Raw genomic sequence first — 20,947 nt, 5'->3', positions numbered from 1 at the left:
TCTCATCATTGATGTTTCTATGTCTCTCTCTCCCTCTCCCTTACTCTCTCATATATACTAGTATATGCCTCTCACATGGTGATTTTGACCTTTTTAGCAAATATAGGCTGAGGCATCTAATTGTTCGTCATTTGTGTTTCCTGTTTGGTTAAAGTCACATTTTTATCCTACCCTTAATTAAATTATCCCTCTCTAGGAGGTAAACAGCTTCTCTTGAAAGTCATCCAGGAGGTTCTGAAAGATATTTGGCACCCGAGGGTGACTTTGCAAAGAATGAGCTGATCACACCAACCTCCCTTAACTTTAAAACCTCCCTTAACTTTAAATATGCTGCTATTTCTCCCGAGATATCTGTCAATTTTTATTGTATGTAATTACGGTGCCCATCGTGTAGTCTGGCAATCCTCCTGTGTTCTCTGAAGTGCTTGGCGGTTGTTTTGCTAGAAAATATGAAATCGTAGTCCTGCTTTCAGCAATAAATATTTGCTTCACTTCTTGTAAATGTGCCTCGCTAAGTTCTCCCATGGGAGCCGATAACAGCTCTGTCTCAACTTACTCTCCTGCCAGCAGGGGCAGATTTCTTGTGACATAAGTTATAAGTGGCTAAACAAGTAAGAGCCTGGGAAGAAAGGGAGTACAGCAGATATTGAAACGAGACAAACTCTGAGTATCCAAGTCAAGATTCCAGTGCCCAGAGTGAGCAAGTAAGACCAACAGCCTCCGCCCCGACCCCACCCGCCTCAGGCCCCTTGCAGAATAGTGTCTCACCAGGCTCAGCAGTATCTGGGGTTGCTGCATGTAACACACACAATACAAAGTAGAAGGTATCACAAGAAAGTGCTACAGGATAAAAAGCATGAAGTTGTGTTAAGAGAGGGATGGAGAAATGCTCTGGGAATTCAGAGGGACAGAGTAGTTCCGCTCATATAAATCAGGGCAGAGGAGCAGGTGGCAGTCAAGCGGACGTTGAAGAAATAGGTACCGTGGTGGTCATGACAACGCACCTCTCAGATGTCCAGCTGCGAGGAGCATAGTTGACTGAGGGTCCCAGTTGCACATTCTGAAATCCATACCTGCGTTTGCCCTGAGGCTGAGCTTCCCACAGGCTTGGTCTTTTTAAAATATATTTTTATTGATTTCAGGAAGGGAGAGGGAGAGGGATAGAAACATCAATGATGAGAGAGAATCATTGATCGGCTGCCTCCTGCACACCCCCTACTGGGGATCGAGACCACAACCTAGGTGTGTGTCCTTGACCAGAATCAAACCTGGGACCCTTCAGTCCCCAAGCCAATGCTCTATCCACTGAGCCAAACCAGCTAGGGCGGGCAGGCTTATTCTTGAGAGACACTGCAGATGTAGGACTCCTCTGGTGGGTGACTTTTGCTCAAGGACTCCCTAGCATTCTTGCCAAACATTTTTAGAACTGTAAATAGTCTAAGATAATTCCATCTAAACTTTTTCCTCCCCCCTCTCCTTCACATGGTCAGACTTGTCCCTCGTCAGACAGTTCTGGCTCCCTCCTCATTTCCCCTCACAGGAAAATGTGTTTTTCCTAAGAAATCTCTCCTGTTTTGATGTCCGCTTCTTGGAGGACCATATGGACACCCAATGCTGTGGAGGAGCCAGGTAAGTGTCTTCAACATATTCCCAACCTACTGTTTCATTTGCTTTGTTATTTCCCATTCTTTCCTCAGCTACCACTATGCTCTAGAAGTTGGCACCCTAGGTTATTCTCTGGAGAAGAGATATTTCAGGCAGTAAGAAGTGCCTATAGGTAAGTCCAGAGGGGGAAAGAAAGCAGACCTAGAGGATGATTAGAAAGATGTTCTAGTTTTTCCTTATTATGCTAATTATTTCTTTAAACAGAGTTTATTTGTGTATTTTTTTAAAATGGTTAACTATGATGATGTTATTGAGCTGCATCTAAGGAACAAGCATAATCAGAGACTTAAAGGCATTAGGATGCTTTTGCTGCCTCTCATTTCTGAGGCCCATCAGCAAGCCACCAATGGCTCCTGGACTTACATCCTACGGCTCAGGCACCCAGATTCCAGTTCCAATTCCCGGCGGAAAGCTCAACTTGGCCCAGCTTGGGTCAGATACCCACCCTCACAATCAGTTGTGTTCAGGGGGACTAGGTCAGGGAAGGACCGGGGCTAGTCTATGTTCTACCAACATGGTAGAGCCCATGGCTACTGTGTGCATGCTGGGTGTTCCCAGAGGCAGGAAGGAGGGCTGCTGTAATGATTATGTGTAAAGAGTTGGCCATCTGTTAGGCCTTCAGGATCAAACCATGCTTTGAAATCCCCAATTCCTCTTCCAGGATTCCCAGTCTCTATCTTCCTTCTTACCTAAACTCCCTATAAAGAAAATGAGATATTTTAAATTTAGAGCTTAGAGTAGTGAGGGCCTGCAAAACGTGTCTCTGCTTTCAAGTGGGTTATGGGTTATTTTTATTTTGCCCCTTATTAAATTCCCATGGAATGTACTAATTTTTAGCAAGCAATTGGCAACACTGCTTTTGGACATTTGGAAGCACTGGGAAGAGAAAGCTCCAGCACTCCCCACTTCCCCTTCATTGCAGCTCTTTTTGGGGTGACTTCATGTCAGAAGGTTAATGCTATTTCCAAGTCCACCCTGTTGGCTTCTGAAGCCAGAGCCTTTGGTGAACTTAATGCTTTTGGACACGGTGAAGGTAAGATTTTGGAAGTGCCCTCCATTATCTTGATGGCCAAGCTCAAAGCTGGGCTCCTCATCTTGCCCCTGGTGCAGCTGTGGTGTCTGCTGCCAGTTGAGGCTGCCTTTGAAAGCTGGCATTGTGCTGGAACAGACTCAAGCCCCAATGGCAGACTTGGGTTGCACTGGAGAGTAGATTCCAGCACTGTCCCTGGAATGTGAACTTTTCCTGGAAACTTTCCAGGCTGCCTCTTAGAGAACAGCAGGCATCAACATATTCACACCAGGAGTCAATTAAAGAAACCCAAATTATTGCCATTCCAATAAACAATGATCTCTCTTCCTTTTCAACTAAACTGGTTAGGATGGCCTAAACGCCAGGTCTAATTACACAATCAGATAGCATAATTCTGATTAGAAGCTTTTTGTCTAATTAATTTTCTCCTGCAACCCAAGTTATTTTTAGTAAATGTTAAATATGTATTTAAATAACTTTAATGCATTTTTTCCCTAAAACCTACTGGGATTCTCTTTCATTTATCCTTCCTGCTTTTTAATGAGGCATGAATGTTCCTAGGACACATTCAGAGAGGAAAAGAGCTAGGAGAATGCCACACCTTCAAAATTTAGCCTGTGAGGTGAATACATGTACCTCAGGTACAAACACATAGATCAGACATCATAGGTTGGGGTGGGGGTCACCTAAGATGGTTCTGAATAACTGTTAAATGTTTGATCCACTGGAGGAAAAGGGGAGGAAGTAAAGTGGTGAGAATAGTAGCAGTTGATCATAACTACACCTTTCAAACTTGTCTGAAATAGACCCTCCAAGGGTACTCATTTTTAACAATTACCTGCCTCCTTCTCCTTCACTTTCCCTGTCTCTCTCTCTTACAGTAAATACAATTTTATCTTCCCAAGGCACATCTCTGTCCACCCCAAAGTTGTGAGATCTGCAATCCCAATGGTTTAAATACTGACCTTATAGGTAATAGAATGTGTCCTTCACATTTACTTAGCAGTGTCTGGTACATAATAGGAAGGAGGGAGGAAGGGAGAACAGAAGGAGGAAGGGGGAAAGGATGGAAGGAGTGAAGATATTTTTATACTCTGCATGGTTAGGATTTAACAATCTCTTTTAAAAAAAAATCATCCTGCTAGTTGAAAAGCACAACTGATGAAATTTGTTGAAACTTAGTTTGACCAGATGCTGAGAGTACTGGCCAATGTATGTCTGGTACCCTTAGTACGTGCGCATGAGGAGTGGGTAATTGTGGGTGAACTCTTTTTCCTTTGTAGTGAAATTTCTGAGGGCTCTGAGTTAAGATTCTATGTTATCCTTATGTTGATGAAAATTACTGCTGTCATTTTAGGTTTCTCTCAGTTCGTTGCCCTTGTCAATTCTGATGATGAAAAAAGCTCCCTTGAAATAAAAAAAACCCAACAATACAACATACCACACAAATTCCCATAGAACTAAGAAGCTCCTTCCCGCACCCTTTTTTGGCATTTTTTTTTCTTTTCTTTTCTTTTTTTTTTTTTTTTGTGGTGGTGAAGAGAACAGAGAATGTTAGTTTGAAGCATTTAAGTTTGATTACAATTTAGTAATTGTAGAAATTACTCTTTTCTTTTTGCTACTTTTTTATTTTATTTATTTATTTAATTTCTTTATTGATCTTTTGCTGCTTTTAGTAAGTTCTAAAACCAATGTTCCTGAAACCAATGTATTTTCTCCTTTTTTTTTTTCAAATTGGCCAAGAACAGCAGAAGGGGAAAATTCTATGTAATCATTCCTAAGAGATAATAAAAAAAATCACAACCACCAAACATGAAATAAGATTTATTTTTCTATCAATAAGTCTGAATAACTCACATTGACGTTACGCACATGGGAAAGGGAGAATTCCCTAAAGATTATTGCTTTAACATGTATGCACAAGGAGATTGGGGTTCACTGCTAGTAAAGAAGGGAGCCTTTAATCACATGTGGTCAAATGATCTGTTTGCACTGCTCAGAGGGAGATGATAGGGCCCACTTATCAGAGAGTCCCCAACACCAGTCAACAGGAGACCTCCCACACTCTTTGCCTTTGAGAAAAAGCCCAATTTGGCCAAACAGTAGATAAGGAAGAGAACTCACCTCTGGCCGGGCCGCTGCTGGCTGGGCTGAAGTTTGATAATGTCTAATAATATCTCATGTTTACATAGGAACCTTTTCCTAGGGGCAAAGTACTTTACCAGCATTATCTCATTAACCTGTCCTCTGACCTTAAAAGCATCCACATTTTTACTGGGGCTGAGGTTGAATAGAAGAGAAAAAGAACAAAAGAATTAAATGGCAAAGCTGGATTTGGAATTCAGGTCTCTACATTGCCAGGCCAGGTTGCTCTCCTATAGTCCATCGTCATTCTGAGATGAGCGATTGAAGCCCATTCCAAATGATGGGGGCCCCATGGCTTGACATGGCCTCATTTAAAGAGGAGAAACAATTCTGTTACCCTTTTCTCTATTTAGTTGTGTCCAACGAATTGGTAAAAAACCCTAAATATTCTACCTGTATCTTCTAATTAAGGAGCTCTTAATCTTGGTTCAATGGTTTTGGGGAGGTAGGAGGAAGTTGTCTGCAATCTCGAGTGTATATGACCAGACTTGCGTAATTTCTGGGGACTGCACCCACAGTTCTATCAAGTTTCCAAAAGGATTTATGATTTCTTGAAAAGAACCTCTGGGTTCTTAGTTTTGTTCTCCAGCTGTAGTGAGGTATTATAGCCAGTCTAAAGCAAAGCTAGTATTTAGATATTCCAACTCTATGCTCAGTTCTAATCTAGTTATGGGGTCATGGGACAGGAGAAGTGGATTTTTGCTGATAACCTATAAATCATATTTCTAAGGTTTCTAATACTTTAGTTGGCTCCAAATAAATTTCCACATGTGTTCCATTCATTCATTTTATTTATTTATCCAACAGACAATCACTGAGGGTACTACTTTCCTACGGCTGCTTTATCAGATTACCATACACTAGGTGGCTTAAATCAACAGATATTTATTCTCTCACAGTTCTGGAGGCTCTAAGTCGGAAATAAGACGTCAACAAGACCATGCTCTCTCTGAAGGCTCTAGGGAGGACACTTTCTTGCCTCGTCTAGCTTCCAGTGGTGGCCAGCAATCCTTGGTGTTTTTGCCTTTTAGACACATAACTCCATTCTCCGCCTCTGTCATCACATGGCATTCTCCCTGTGTGTCTTTCTTCCTTTTTAAAAAAATTAGGACAACAGTCATGTTTGATCGAAGGCTTACCTTACTCCAGTATGACCTCATCTTAACTATATTAACTACATCTAACCCTATTTCCAAATAAGGTCAGGTTCTGATGTTCTGGGAAGGACATGAATCTCGGGGAACACTAACCATCTCAGTATACTGAGCATCACTTTCTACTGGATGTTCTGCTGAGCACTAGAAATTAAGTATTATAAGACAAATCACTGCCTAGGCACTAATAATACTTAATGATCTTGTTTGATTTTTTTTTTTTTTTTAGCCAGTAATATCCCTTCTTCTTGGGATTCCTTTCATTGTCCCAAGATGATGTAGGAGTGTCCCAGGGCGGTGATGTAGATATCTATGTCTTTATTCTGATTTTCTTCTGGATTCACATTCCTGTCCATTTTGGCAGAGAGCAAGAGAGCTGGAGCATATCCAATACGGGGCTCGATTAGCTTTCAGCAGTTGAAATAGCTGCAGATTCTTCCTTTCATCAAAAAATGAATTCCTGTGATACATGAGTATGTAGGCAACTGTAAACGGATCAGTGCAGAAATGGTGGGAGATGAGGCTGGAGAGCTTGGTAGAGATTATGGAAGGCCTTGTATGCCGTGCTTAGGATTTTAAACAAGGAAGAGACATAGTCACAGTTGCATTTACCATGATTCCTCTGGCACAGGGTGGAGACAAATTAGAGGAGGGACCAAAATGGAGGCAGCAAGACCAGTTAGGGAGCCTTTATGGTGATATAAGCAAGAGATGGTGACCATGTGGAGGAACTAGAATTCAAGTTGGTTGGCCGATTATGGGGGTTAAGAGAGAGGACAGGGCCAAGGATAAGTTGAAGCTGCTGGCAGAATAAAATATATGGCACCAGCTGTTGGATCTCAAACCATTGCCCTTGTCCCAACAGTTCAGGATGCCTCTTAAGCACCGAGAGCCTACAGGCCTGCATGCCTCTTAAACACTGAGAGCTTACAATAAAGCAAGCCAGTCCCTGGCAATGGCAGAGAGAGCATGATATGCCTTGTAACTACTCCCTCTCCCCTGAGACAAGTCTTATAGAGGGAGCTACAATAACCGGCTCTGATAAAAATTGTCTGCTTTGCTTTATTCTTCCAACCATGCTAATGGATGGGCTTTTAAACATCCATGTGGGCTTATCCTGGATGCCCAGGTATGGAAAAGGGATCGCTCAGGCTGACGGTGACAGAGCCCATGTTGGCTGGGAGACATTCTTGTGTCCCTTGATCATCTTAGCACCATGCACTCAACAAGTGAGCTGAAGTTATTTCCCCAAACTGGAATACCAGTGGTGACTTTTTTTCATGCTTGGAGGGAGTCATTAACTCATCTTTCCCAAACAACTCCCAAAGTCCTTAGGGAATCTGTTATTACCTGTCAAATCCCCCATCTTTGGGAAATCTTGGAGATTAGATATGGTGAACCCTTGCAAGCATATTCACTGAGTCATCTGGACTTGGATGTTGATATTCTGGAGTCACTCTGTCCTGAGGGGGATGTCTTATCAAGCTCCCCTGGACCCCTTTTATGTAAAACACAATGAACTAAATCCAAACCCACTTTGGCTCCACACATCTATGAGCTTACCACTGGTGGCCATGGTCCTCCTGTGATCTCTGTTAAGTGGGATGAAGAGAGATCATGGAAAAGCAGGGTCTGATTCCCTGCTAACAAGGTACACATGTCTTAGAATAAATGCATTTCACACTCCCACCCCCCCCCCCAAACTAATCACAGTTTTAGTGATATTCCAAAGAAGCAGAATCGATTCTATAGATACCAACAATTTAGTAGTCATGGTTGGAAAAAAAAGCAGGAAGAGTGATGCACTACAGTGTGGGAGTCAAGGGCTCTTGGACAAGTTTCTTAATCTCTTGGTGTCTCAGCTTTCTCCGTCTTTAAAACGGGGATAGTAGTGTCTATCTCAGAAAGCTGTTGAGGGAATCAAATAAGGTAAGGTGTGTAGAGTGGGTACCACACTCCATGTATGTGTCTGGTACATCAAAACCCTCAATTAATGTTCCTGCTTATTATGACTCGGGGATAAAGGGAATGAGAGTAATGATGGAAATTCACCTAAAAGCTGTCAAAGGAATGACGAATCAAGGTGTCGGTGGCTCAGGAGCAGGGCTGTGTTCAGAATTTTTTCTTGCTATCTCCCCCTCCTGTCTTTTCCCTTTGATCTTTTTTTTTTTTTTTTAAACACATTTCATCTTTGTGTTTCCTTTTTCTGGGTGTAGAGTGACAGGTAAGAAAGATCTCTAGGTTAAAAGAAGTGTCCCTGAGGAAAATGAAGCCGGCTCCATTCTGATTTTTCTTGAAGGCTGATCCTATGCAAAAGGCTAACACTGGGTTGAATTCTTTTATTTTCTTAATCAAATAGCCAGGATTAAGAGACACAGTAATGTCTACTCCTACACACGCAGTAACCTGTTGAGTATTTCTATTCATCAGCAGAGTCCAAACCTGGTGCTCTGACTAGTAGAAGATTGTGCTTTATCATTTAACAACCAGAAAAGGCAAGTTAGGTAGCATTCTGATTGGACAGCAGAGATGGCGTTTAGATTTTTTTCAGTGGCCACTTCAACTGCTCAGTTATAAATATAAGAGTGGTGGTGAGCTCTGCATGGGGACTTAGATATCGGAAGTAAACATTTTGTACAACTTGTGGACCCCAAACCGCTAGGCCAGTGGTCGGCAAACTCATTAGTCAACAGAGCCAAATATCAACAGTACAACGATTGAAATTTCTTTTGAGAGCCAAATTTTTTAAACTTAAACTATATAGGTAGGTACATTGGTATTAACTTAATTAGGGTACTCCTAAGGCTTAGGAAGAGCCACACTCAAGGGGCCAAAGAGCCGCATGTGGCTCGCGAGCCGCAGGTTGCCGACCACTGCACTAGGTGAATGGAGGAATTGTATATCGCCTTCCTCTCGTCCAAGATGAACTAACTGAATTTCCTTGCTGTTTCATTTAGCTCTTGCTGTGAAATATGAGCCCCCTTTTGTAGGGGGAGCTCCCCTAAAGTAGACCCTGCATGAAGAACTTGGAAGTTTAATTTTTAGCCTTCTTTTTGTCAGCCACTTGTGCTAACAGTACTGGTAAAATAAAACTTCTTTGTGACTTGAGAGGTTGGTCTGGTTTGAAACATTTGCTCTTGTTTTCCGGGGCTCTTCTGACTTCATCAAGCCATTTGGCTTCTGAAGAATGCCGCAGCAGCACTGGCAAATGCCTGCGATGCTGGAAGCTGGGGGTACTGATGGCGAATTCCTACGGCTGAGAGCTTTCTACTCTCACTGAAACATGAACATACTTCCCGGGGACTGGCGCTGAGGTTGCCTCCTCAATTTCATTCTGCTCTGATGTAAATTCTTTTCCTGACTTACTCTCACTTCAATCCTGGGCTAAATTAATAATGACAGAAGACATTAAGACCTTAGTAAATATTTGTAGCGTGGTGATTAGAGGCACAGGCTACCGCCAATTTTGCTGCTCTGAGCTCACCTTTCAGAGCTTAAAAGAGGGAACAATGGTACCCACCTCATAAGGTGGTTGTGAAGAATAAATGAGATAATTATATATTAATACTGATGCTGATATTTATCACTTATTAGATGCCAAGTGCCAGTGTTTAGGGCTTTGTGTCTTAACTACTAGGCCATATTGTACCCAGGGCTTAGCGTATAGTCAATGTTCAAAAAAATGTGAGCAACTATAAAGATCATGATCATTATCACCAAAGTGTGAACAGCCAATCTTCACTGCCCTTGACAGTATGTCTGTACAATCACGCCCCCTTTCACAAAGCTCCTCCCAGTGCCTGTCTCTCCCCTAGCCCTCTTGGGTTCCTTTCCTTCTAGCCACACCGAACCTCCAAAGCACACTGTTCTGAAGGAAAGCCCGCTCGATTCAGAGTCCGTGGGAGACCTGTGTGATCCTTTATTGTGGCCTGGCCTGGCCTGGCCTGGGATTACTCATGACCTTGAACAAACTGCTTCTAGCCTCGTGGTTTCCCGTCTTCAGAATATGATCAAGGTCTAGTTGCTTATTTGTCGCTAGTACTGTAGGATCATGGGGAGAAGGATACAGGCATACCATGGAGATATTGAGGGTTCTGTTCCAGACCATTGCAATAAAGCAAGTATCCCAGTAATGGGAGTCACATGAACTTTTTGGTTTCCCAGTACATATAAGAGTTATATTCACACTGTAATGTAGTCTATTAAGTGTGCAATACCGTTATGTCTAAAAATACGATATTGCTAAAAAATGCTAACCATTACCTGAGCTTCAGCGAGTCATAATCTTTTTGCTGGTGTTACCTTTAATTTGTGAAAAACGCGATATCTGCGAGGCTCAATAAAGCGGAGCTCAGTAGAACATGGTATGCCTGTGTGGTTTGCAAACACAAAGGAAGGCGTCTTTAGTGCACTCCCCACTGGAGAGACTGAGATGAGAAGCATGTGCTTAGCTCTGGCTAAGGCTCAGGAAACACGTTCCAGAAGCCAGTGTGCTGTATCCAGGGCTTAGCACAGCACCCTGGCATATCCTAGGTCCTCAATAAACAATTTGTTGGCGCTGAAGATAATGTATGATTTTAGCTCAAGGACTTGTTCTCTTCGTCTGCTGCGAGCCAGGGACCAGCTGCCACCCAGTCTCCCTCCAGCCACCCCAGACCTGGAGACTGGAGCTCAGTGCTACGTGTCATTTGTTTTCCTTTGGAAATGAGAAAGTAAAACTGGTGCTAAGTGATGTCACACAAGCTTTCATTGCTGCTGCTGTGTTTCCTCTTCCCTGCCCCGCCGTGCCTCCCCCAAGATACTGTTCCCTTTGAATTGTCCTCTAGAATCTGCAAGGCCCAGCTGAAGTCTGGGGATCATATTTTCTGAGGGTGAAAAGCTGACCATCTGAGTAGCTTGCTTTCCTTCACGACTGTATGGGACTTATTGCCCCACTGCCAACTCCCCACACATTTGTCTCTGCCTCCCAATTGCCCCCCTTTTGCTCCTAATATGCCCACCTCTCAGAGACCACTTCTTAAACTCTAAACGGAATCTGAGGCCAGGGCCAAGCAGCGGGGCGGCATTAAAGGTGGGCCTGAGCTCCCTAAGAGTTCCTGCAAAGTGAAGCAGGCCCCCAGCGAATGCACTTTGGAATCCTTCACAATAGCCTCAATTTTATTTTGTTAGTGTAAAGTCTTCTGAAAGAGGTTTAGGGACAACCACCTCCATCTTTCAAATAGGAATGATTCCACATTATAGGGTTGTTATAATAACTGTGAGGATAAAGTCAAATAATGAATGCGAAAGTGGCTTTTGAAAACAGTAAATGCCACCAAATGTCAAGTAATATTATTCCAAATAACATTTGGGCTCCATATATTGCCAAACTCTGTCTAGAAATATAATTAGTTGCTTATTTCCCCTTGGGGATGCCCTCCTTACCCTGAGCGATGTGGCAAGTTTTCCAGGTGGACTGTGCCTCTTGCTTTTATCTGTGATCCCTCTGGTCCCTGTCATAACACCTTTTATGTAGTGGCCACTTGGTCAGTACTTCTCGAACTGGGTCACTTACAAGTTATTATTGTCTTGATCAAACTTCCTTTCTTTCTACACCTGTGGCACTAATTGAGAAATTTCCAAGTGACTGAACCCCCCCCACACACACACCCCATCTAAGAGAATAAGAGACACAATGTGTGTTTCCCAAAGTCCTGGCATTGTAACGGTACCCTTTTAACTAATTCACTTTTGTATGAAATGTGAGGAACACAGTTTCAGATGTAAGAAGTGTCACAAATTGAAGAGTTGAAGAATCAAGTTTTATGAGGGTGAAATAAGAGAAAAATAGGCCAGATCTACAAATTGTTTAAGTCCGCGTTGGAGTGCTTTTGGTCTCTTCTAGGATTTCCTGGAGCCCCGGAGACTGGTATTCACCATCCGCATATGCATATATAAAAATATACCATCTATAAATAGCCACCTGCCTTTTCAGTGAAATTAAAGATGGGAGAGTTGGAAGAGAATTTCCTGGTATAATTACAGGGTTCAAACCTACAGCTGTTACACTCATAGTTCTACTCAGAGAATCTCTAATATCACTATTTTCTACAAGCACATTAAAAAAAAAAATTCTACTTTTCCTCTAACAGTAAAACGCGATCAACAGGACATTTATTCTTGCCAAGATTGCTGACATACCTGCTTTAAAAGATTGGGTGTTGTGTGCGGTTATTGTGGAGACTAATTTTGTTTTATAAACTGCAGAAAATTTTCACAAGAGTTTCTGCCCCTTATCTAGGGATTAACACCAAACTCCTGCCAATATTTCTCTTAACCTTTACATGTGCCCTTTCACAAACACTCTCCCTCACATATTTTCTGCTTAGATGCACCTCTTTAAAAAAATCCCTGAGTTTCTAAAAGTCTTAGGTAAGAATCAACTACAGGCTGTACGCGCAAATCCACTCTGCTTCTCTGCCCCATGTGTCCACCCCCAGCCTCTTCTGGGTGCAGACATGCCCCCCCCCCCTCCAAGCTGTGAAGATTTGAATAATTGGTGGAACAGGCCTGGATGATCCAGAAATCTTAGAAGGAAGAACCGAGAAATGTGTGCACAGTCCATTTGGTGAGCCTTCTGATGCCTTAATTTTGGGGAAGATAGAGACTGCTGATTGCATCCTCTTTGCCAGGCATGGGAGGCAGCCTACCACCATGCCTTCAAAAGTCATCAGGCGAACATCTGGGCTCTGAAGGAGGAGGCTGTTCTCATGTCACAGTGACCACAGCTTGTGGTTCCTTGAGGGAAGAGAGTCAGCCGGTGGTATTATTGGCCAGTTCATCCCAGGACCACCATGAGGCCTCCGACCTCCTGTGATGGGAGTCATTCCTGTGCCAGAGGCGTGTGCCCTACCCCAGAGACTGAGCCACTCTGCCCGCTACGAGAGGTCCTCACAGAGGCGGCTAAGAAGCTAGGACTCAGGTGCCACTCAAAAGGGACAACGCTCACAACTGTAGGACTCGTTTTAGTTCACGGACAGAAAGCTCCATGTGTCACACATGGGGGGCGGATGTCATCCACATGACCACAGTTCCAGAGGTGCTTCCTGCTAAAGAGGCTGGACTTTGCGAAGCAAGTATCGCCATGACAACAGATTACCATTGCTGGAAAGATCAGAAGTGGTTTCAGGGGACCAGGATTTAAAGGCCCTGAAAAAAAGAAAAAGCTAATAAGATTTACTCCTCACTGCCATACCTCAGATAGGGTCCATGGAATGGTCAGAAACCCTCCCTAACCTGAAGAATAAGGCCCATTTCTCTGTTTTATTACGTTAAAATAGCATGGCTGCCCAGAAGATAAGAAGACTTTCTCATTCTAGTCCTTTGGGAAATTCCTGCTCGATTAGAAACATGAAGAATCTTTCATGCCCCTGCCCGCTAAGGAAGAAAGGTGATCAGACCATACCAGGCCAGTGTGGAAGAGGCCTTCTGAAAGATATGGACTGCTTCAAAAAACAGAGGAAAGCCAACATCCAGTAAACATGTGGAAAAATCCCTACACCTTAGAAAAAAAGACAAGAGCACACCATCCCTCTTCCCTCATTAAACTCATAACGATAACGGGTGGGAGGCGACATCCGATTTCCTATGTTGCCAAGGAATATGAAGACAAAATGGAACTCGAACTATTGGTATCACTGTAAATCGGTACAATCTTTCTGGAGAGAGTTGGGTAAAATCAAAAGGCTTAAAAATGCTTACACTTTGTTATGCAGGTTACTTTACTCCTCTTATCTTTAAAAAATTAAAAATGCATCCAAAGAACTATATATAAAGAAAGATGTTTAATATAGTGTTAGTTTTAATAGCGAATATTCAAAACCAACTGACTATCCAAAAATTGGGGATAAATGATGGGTTAGCTCTAATTAGATTATGAAGCAGCCAACTGAAGATCATGTTTTTATATACTATTTAATTAATGTCCTAAAGAATTGGTTGCTGTAGACTATAAAATGAAAAAAAGGGTATGTAAGCATTTTACAGTACTAATTTTGTTTCAAAATTCTAATTAGCAGGCTCACACACATGGCTGATGTGTTTGTAAATGCACAAAAAAAAAAAAAAAGACTAGAAAAAAAATCATCATTTGTTATTGTATTTTGGGGGTATACTGGATAATTTTAATTTTCTTTATATTTTTGTCTTTACATTTTTTCCATATGGATATAATGAAATAGTAACGTTATTTCAAAAATAAAAATTACTTAGAAAGAAAAAAAGAACTACATTAAGGACAACCACAACGTGAAAGGAATTAAACCGAGCACTTTTATCTCTGCTTACAAAAAAGCAGGTAGTAATTTATTCATACACAGTCTTTGTTCCCTCACTGAAGACCGATGCTCTTCCATCTCTGAGAGCCCCGACGGACCAGGCGGTGCTGGGAGAGGAAAGGGACACATTTACAGGAGCAGTCACGCAGCTCTCCCCGCAGAAGGGTCTAAGTGCCTGCAGCAGTTAATTTGTGAGCAAAGAACCCTGTTGGGAGCCTTCCACCTACCCTAAAAGCAAACATTCTTCTTAATAGGCCATATTAGTGTGGTGTTAAAAAAAAAAAAAAAGCATGCTTTAACCTAAAAGATGTCATTTTATGAACAAAAACTGGATAAACCTTAAGAGACTAGACGTGGCTATTTTTTGCCTTCCTGGATGCCCAGATCTTCCCAGGTGAGGTGACCTCACACCCATTGTGATGCTCAAACCCAGGAGGATCTTAGAGCTGCTCTCTGCACAGAGTGCAGCCGCGTGACTTCCTCCTCCTGGGGAGGACCGTCTGTCGCTGGCTTGCACTCTGTGTATTTGTGAAGCGCACCAGCCGTGTGTGTGAGCCTGTTAATTAAAACAAAAACAGAACTGTTTCTGTGGGGCTTTAGAAGTGCAGAACCTTAGAGCCGAGGAAGGGAAGAAAAACAGCAGCATCCAGGCTACTGCTGTGTCTCCAGGGCCGCCTGAGAATGAGGCAACTGTATTGTGAAAAGCCAGGAAACAGCACCTGAATTAAAGAGAGGCAGGTGGGGAAAAAAAAGCTAGCAGGCTTGGAATGGGAAGTATTTAAGAATGCCTTTGTCATTTCCCCGAGGGACTGTTTAATATCAAAGTGCCCGGATAGTGAAGGCTTCTCAGTCTAATCTGATTCGCAAGTCGGCTTCTGGGACAAGAGGGGAGAATAGCTTCAGTGGCTTCTGAGGCTTTCCCTGGGGCGAGGCCTGGAGTCTACTCCTGCCAGAGCTGCTGAGTCACTGCCACCTTCACCGCCACCTTGGGGGGTCACTTGACCTCTGGTTCAGTTGACCTAGAAGGGAGAATGCAGCTTACAGCTGAGGAATGCTCCTTAGGCAAGGCCCTTGCTATTATCTGGAATCGTCCCAGGACTTTCCCAGCCACCTGAACCCAAGGGACCTAGGTATTAACAATTCAGATAAGGTTCATCAGGATAATGCAAAACACGAATCAGTTTATACACACACACACACACACACACACACACCCCTTACTGAATTCTTCCCAAGAAAAGCAGACCAACAATATCTTCTAGTTCTCTCTGGAATACGTACTTCACCTCTGAAGGGAAGTAAAAACATGGATCAGATAGCAGCTCTTTAAAAGCGATGCTTATTCTGTACCTTCAGTCAGTTATCCAAAGCAGGATGTGTAAAGGCTTACCGGAGTGTGTGGTAGGTGGTGTGGACAGAGGCAGGAAGCAGCAACAACAGAAAAAAAATTAAGGGACAGTTAAGGCATTCATGACCTTTTTAAAAAGTACAATGAAAAAGAGACCTCATAAAAAAATGTATGCACACTTTAATAGCTGATGATCGCTCAATTGATGCTTCTTTTTTTTTTTTTCAGATTTAACCCATTTTGGAATTGATAATTATTCAAAGTGTGTATACATTTTTTAGGGATACCCTATAGATCACCTCTTCCTCTTTGAGACCCATCCAATGTGTTTTTCCACACCTTGTTTCCATACCACTAAAGCTTAGTTTTTTTGGCTTACTGATATATATATATATACACTGTAAACTAAACAAACATTCACTTGGTATTTTAAAAAAAATTTATTTTGTGATCTGTACATGTGATAAAGTGGGGCTTCCTTGTAGACTTTTAAAGGCAAAACAAAACAAAAATCCAAAGTAAAAATGTATAAATACAATATATATTTTCTTACAAAAATGGGAGATTTACAAAATATACATACCGCACTTGTCTCTATTTTACAAATTTCACATGCAAGAGATACAACACAAAAGATGCCAAAGAACTGTGTAGTGGGAGTTTTAAAAATCTGACAAGTGAGACAGTTTTGGAAGTTTAAGAAACCCAAGGTCAGTAACTTTCATATAAAAAGCAGCTCCACTCGGCTGAACATTATAGAAAGTAACTTGTATTCCTGACAGTACCCTCTATGATTTAAAAACTGTTCAAAACAGCATTTTAAAACTGTTTTGAGAAATAGGACAGTGTTGCAAGATTGGAGGGTGGTGTCAAAGGTGGAGTAAAGGTTAGTTCCCATGATCCTCTGCTCAGCTTTAGAGCATTATACAAAAGAATCAGAGTTCTATTATAGAAAAAAAAAAGTACATGATTTAAGATTAATAAATTTAAGTCATCCAGCACATTTCAAAGGACTCCAGCATTACTTTGAAGTTTACCTTCTTTTAATGACTTTCTTTAAGGGGGCCCCTCATTTGAATAGTCCTCTTCATTTACTATCATTTCTGCAGGTCACCTCCCCACCCAGCCACACAAAGATGGGATCAGCATACACATGATGTGTTATAGATGGATTTATGGGACTATGAAAACAGGACAAAAATTTTTCTTAGTTCTAAAATTTAACTTGTCTGTATTATGGAGGCTGAAAACATTATGCTCTTCCTTTTACCTAGGAGGATTCAAGTTGGAGAAAAAATATAGAAAGAAAACCTACAGGCAGGTTTCTAGGAAGAAAAAAAAAATGAAGGGAGGGATTTCCCTTCACATTTTAACAGAGCCCATTTCATTGGATCATGTGTTCTGAATTAAAATTGATATAAAGCAAACAACAAACCCCCTTGCATTTCCTCTGGCCAAGTCAGAATCTCTGACCCAATGGGGGTACGGAAACACACTTGCCTTTCACCTTTCCTTAAAAAGGAATGTTTATCTCAACCAAATTAACATCCAGAGAGAAACCTCAGGTTTGCGCTACTTCGCCTGTAAAATTTGATGCCTTTCCTCAGAGAGACACTTTTGTTTCCTCTTTTGTCTCTTACAACAAAGACAAGGGAGAAAATGCATTCCTGTTTTGAAAAGCAACAAGTCATCACTTCTTTTCAGGGTATCAAACAAAATAAAACACCCTTCTCTCGTCCTCCGGCTTTCCCCAGAAAATAAAAAAAAAAAGCAGAAATACCTACTACTCCTTTGCATCATCTCCAAAGGCTACCTTCATTTCTTTTGCATCCTCACATTAGGATTCCAGGAGGCAGGCCTCCCAAGACTTCCAAATGCTTATTTTTCAAGACTTGAAAGGAGTAAGGGGGTGGGGGGTGGGGGAAGCAACAGGCGGGAGGGGGCAGGGGAGGAGAGACGGTGGACTGTAATGTCTGACCCTGGAAATTAACCCATCTGGGCTCCAGTTTGGCCCCAGTGAAAAGAGATTATGGTTTGACCACCGCTTGACAAGGGCACCGCAGGGAGTCCACCCTTTCTCAACAAAGCGGCCGCCGCAGACAGAGCTGTACCTTTCACCCGGGCCTCACGGGAGTGCGGACAGGCCGCTGGTCTAGCAGCAGGGGAATCGCTCCCAGCCCCAGGGCAGCCGGAGCTGGGAGACACTCAGCACTCTCTGCTGGTCTGTCTCCTCTCCACAGGCCCAGGCCGTCCGGACCGTACATGACAAACACCGTCGTTATTAGGATCATCATCATTATCCTGCAAGTCTCTGCCAGAAGTCCTTTCATCCAAACCGTCTTCCCACTCAGGCCTCCTTTCCAAACCTCGTCCCACACCCACAGAAACCTTTTCCCTTCCAGGTCACTTCTCCTTGGAGGGGGAGGAGGTTCAGGAACAAGCCCCCCCCCGCCCCCCCATTTAGAAGTTCTTTCCCTCCCGCGCCTTTCCCTCTATTAAGGAGTGGGGGGCAGAAGGGGGAGGGCTCATACCGCAGTCTCCCCCTTGCTGCTGTGGCTGAGTCTGTGGTAGAAGCGGCGCCACGACTGTAGGGTTTTGCCAGACCAGATCCAGAAGCCGGTGGTGATGCCCACGATCATGGTCATCAGGTACTTGATCATGAAGACGGTGAAGTCGGGGCTCATGGGCGGGAAGTGGCCGGGCGGGCAGGGCACCGCGTAGCTCTTGCAGGTCTGCAGCAGCCAGGTGCGCTCCCAGTGTTCGCGGAAGGCCTGCTCGTAGAAGTAGCAGGCCAGCACGATGGTGGCGGGCACGGTGTAGAGCACGCTGAAGACGCCGATGCGCACCATGAGCTTCTCCAGCTTCTCCGTCTTGGTGCCGTCGTGCTTCATGATGGTGCGGATGCGGAAGAGCGACACGAAGCCGGCCAGCAGGAAGGACGTGCCGATGAAGAGGTAGACGAACAGGGGCGCCAGCACGAAGCCCCGCAGCGCGTCCACGCTGGACAGGCCCACGTAGCACACCCCGCTGAGCAGGTCCCCGTCCACCTGGCCCATGGCCAGGATGGTGATGGTCTTGACCGCGGGCACCGCCCACGCCGCCAGGTGGAAGTACTGCGAGTTGGCCTCGATGGCCTCGTGGCCCCACTTCATGCCGGCCGCCAGGAACCAGGTGAGCGACAGGATGACCCACCAGATGGAGCTGGCCATGCCGAAGAAGTAGAGGACCATGAAGAGGATGGTGCACCCCTCCTTCTTGGTGCCCTGCGCCACCGTGCGGTAGCCGTCGTCGGAGAAGCGCTCCACGCACACTGCGCGGTCCTCCAGCAGGAAGCCGGCCACGTGCGCCACGGCCACCATGAAGTAGCAGCCCGACAGGAAGATGATGGGCCGCTCGGGGTAGCTGAAGCGCCTCATATCCACCAGGTAGGTGAGGACCGTGAAGAGCGTGGAGGCGCAGCACAGCACCGACCACACGCCTACCCAGAGGCGGGCGAAGCGCCGCTCCTCCTCCTTAAAGTACATGAGGCCGTTGGCGCGGCCAGGCTCGCACGGGGCGCCGCAGTCGCGCTCGCCCAGGAAACGGTAGCCCAAGTAGGGGGGGACCTTGAGCTGCCGGGGGCATGAGAAGGGAAAGGAGGACCTGCCCCTGCTCTCAGCCGCCCCCGGGGGCAGCGCGGTGAAGGGCAGGTCGGGCAAGTAGGGCGCGGTGGGGTAGGCCGTGGGGCCGCCACCCGGACCCCCGGAGCCGTCGGACGTGTTCTGGCCCACGCAGATCTCGCCGGCGCCGTGCACCGGGAAGTTCTCGCAGCGCAGCCGCTCTGGCCACTGGAAGCCGAACTTGTTCATGAGCGCCTCGCAGCCCTGGCGGGCGCGCTCGCACAGGGAGCGGCACGGCGGGATGGCCTTATCCAGCACGGTGCACACGGGCGCGTACATTGAGCACAGGAAGAAGCGCAGCTCCGGGGAGCACTGCACCTTCACCAGCGGGTAGAACTGGTGCACCTCGAGGCCCGCATCCTCTTGGTTGGTGTGGCCCAGCAGGTTGGGCAGGATGGTCTGGTTGTAAGCGATGTCCGTGCAGAGCGGGATGGAGATGAGCTGGCAGAAGCCGTGGTCTGGCACCGAGATGCCCTTCTCGCCGTGGTACGGCTGCGCCCCGGCGCCCGCGGACAGCGCGCCTAGGAGCGCAAGCGCCAGGGCGCATAAGCCCCCGGGAGAGCGCGGCGTGGCCGCGCCGGCGCCCCGCATCGCCGGCCGTGGGTGCAGCGGCACTCTCAGCTGGAGGATCGCGACGAGGCAGCCGAGGGAGGCTGGGATCCGGGGAGGCGCCACCGCGCCCGGCGCATGAGAGTCCTCCCGGCGCCGGGGCCGGGCCGTGGGCGGCGCGGAGCCGGGGGCGCTGCAGCTGGAGTGCCCGCGCCGCGGGGGCGCCGCCGCCACCTCCGCCCAGCAGTCGCGCCGCCGCCGCCGGGGGACCAAACTCTTCGGCTCGGGCCGGGCGCGCCGCCTTCTCCTCCTGCCGCGACGTAACGGTGCGGCTTTTCCTGCGGCGAGGAGCAACAAGCGTCTCCAGTTACTCCCCTTGAAAGTTTGCCCAAGTCTCTCGACTCACAGCGCACAGCAACGCGCGCGCCCCCCACACCAAGCCCAGCCCCCGGCGGGCGAGGACCCGGCGCCGCCGCCTGCGAGCCAAGGCCGCCGCCGCGGCGGTGCTGCTCCGCCTCCTCGCCTCGAGGCTCCGCTCGCCGCCGCCTCCTCCTTCGCCTTCTTTTCAACTCCCCGCTCTTTCTTCAGCCCCCAAGGCTCGGCCCCAAGTTTCAGCCGAAGGGCCGCTTCTCGCTCTGAGTCCAATCGGTGCCTTGGAACCAAGAGCTCAGTGAGTTCTTTTTCGAAATCCAGTTACACGGAGTCCGCAGCTGCGAGGTCCCGGTGCCCGCGGCCTGGGCCTGGCCTCTCCAGCCCTGAGCAGCCCTGGCCCGTGAGTCCCGGCGCCCGGCGCCCGCCGCCGCCCGCCCGCAGGGAGCGCAGAGTAACGCCTCGCAGCCGCGCCGCTCGCCAGAAGAAGCGTCGGGCTCGCTGGGTCCCGGGCCGCCCCGCCCCCTCCCCTCCCCCCATTCACAAACCACTCCGGGGGCGGGCCCTCGAGGTCCAGGGCTGCCCAATGGCAGCCTTTGTTTTCTGTGCGGCCGCCTTCGGATTGGGTGGAAGTCAGAAGGGGGCCGGCGAGGGAACCTGAGAGGCGGTGTCTGCAGCGCTCTGGGCGGATTCCTGCGGGGAGGGGCGGGGGG

General features: G+C 46.2%; 1 protein-coding gene and 1 pseudogene across 2 annotated transcripts; one reads left to right on the top strand and one right to left on the bottom strand.

The window, feature by feature from the left end:
* The first annotated feature begins 1,577 nt into the window (after positions 1-1,577).
* LOC132238794 (S-methyl-5'-thioadenosine phosphorylase-like) lies at positions 1,578-13,308 on the top strand (annotated as a pseudogene).
* Positions 12,506-20,009, bottom strand: FZD7 (frizzled class receptor 7). 2 transcript variants are annotated; one of them, XM_059702798.1, is made up of 2 exons: positions 18,189-20,009; positions 12,506-15,028 (listed from the first exon to the last, which is right to left on the bottom strand). In XM_059702798.1, the coding sequence occupies exons 1-2, from the start codon at positions 19,905-19,907 to the stop codon at positions 14,906-14,908; spliced, it is 1,842 nt and encodes a 613-aa protein (XP_059558781.1). In that variant the 5' UTR covers positions 19,908-20,009; the 3' UTR covers positions 12,506-14,905. The 2 variants fall into 2 exon arrangements, with proteins under 2 accessions (XP_059558781.1, XP_059558782.1); XM_059702799.1 differs by lacking the exon at positions 12,506-15,028 and adding an exon at positions 15,070-15,328.
* Between the last annotated feature and the right edge of the window lie 938 nt (positions 20,010-20,947).

Source organism: Myotis daubentonii, chromosome 7 (assembly GCF_963259705.1).
Source record: "Myotis daubentonii chromosome 7, mMyoDau2.1, whole genome shotgun sequence".
In the NCBI taxonomy this organism is placed as follows: Eukaryota; Metazoa; Chordata; class Mammalia; order Chiroptera; family Vespertilionidae; genus Myotis; species Myotis daubentonii.
Note: the sequence above shows the minus strand (reverse complement) of the source record. Positions and strands in the feature narration are given on the sequence as shown.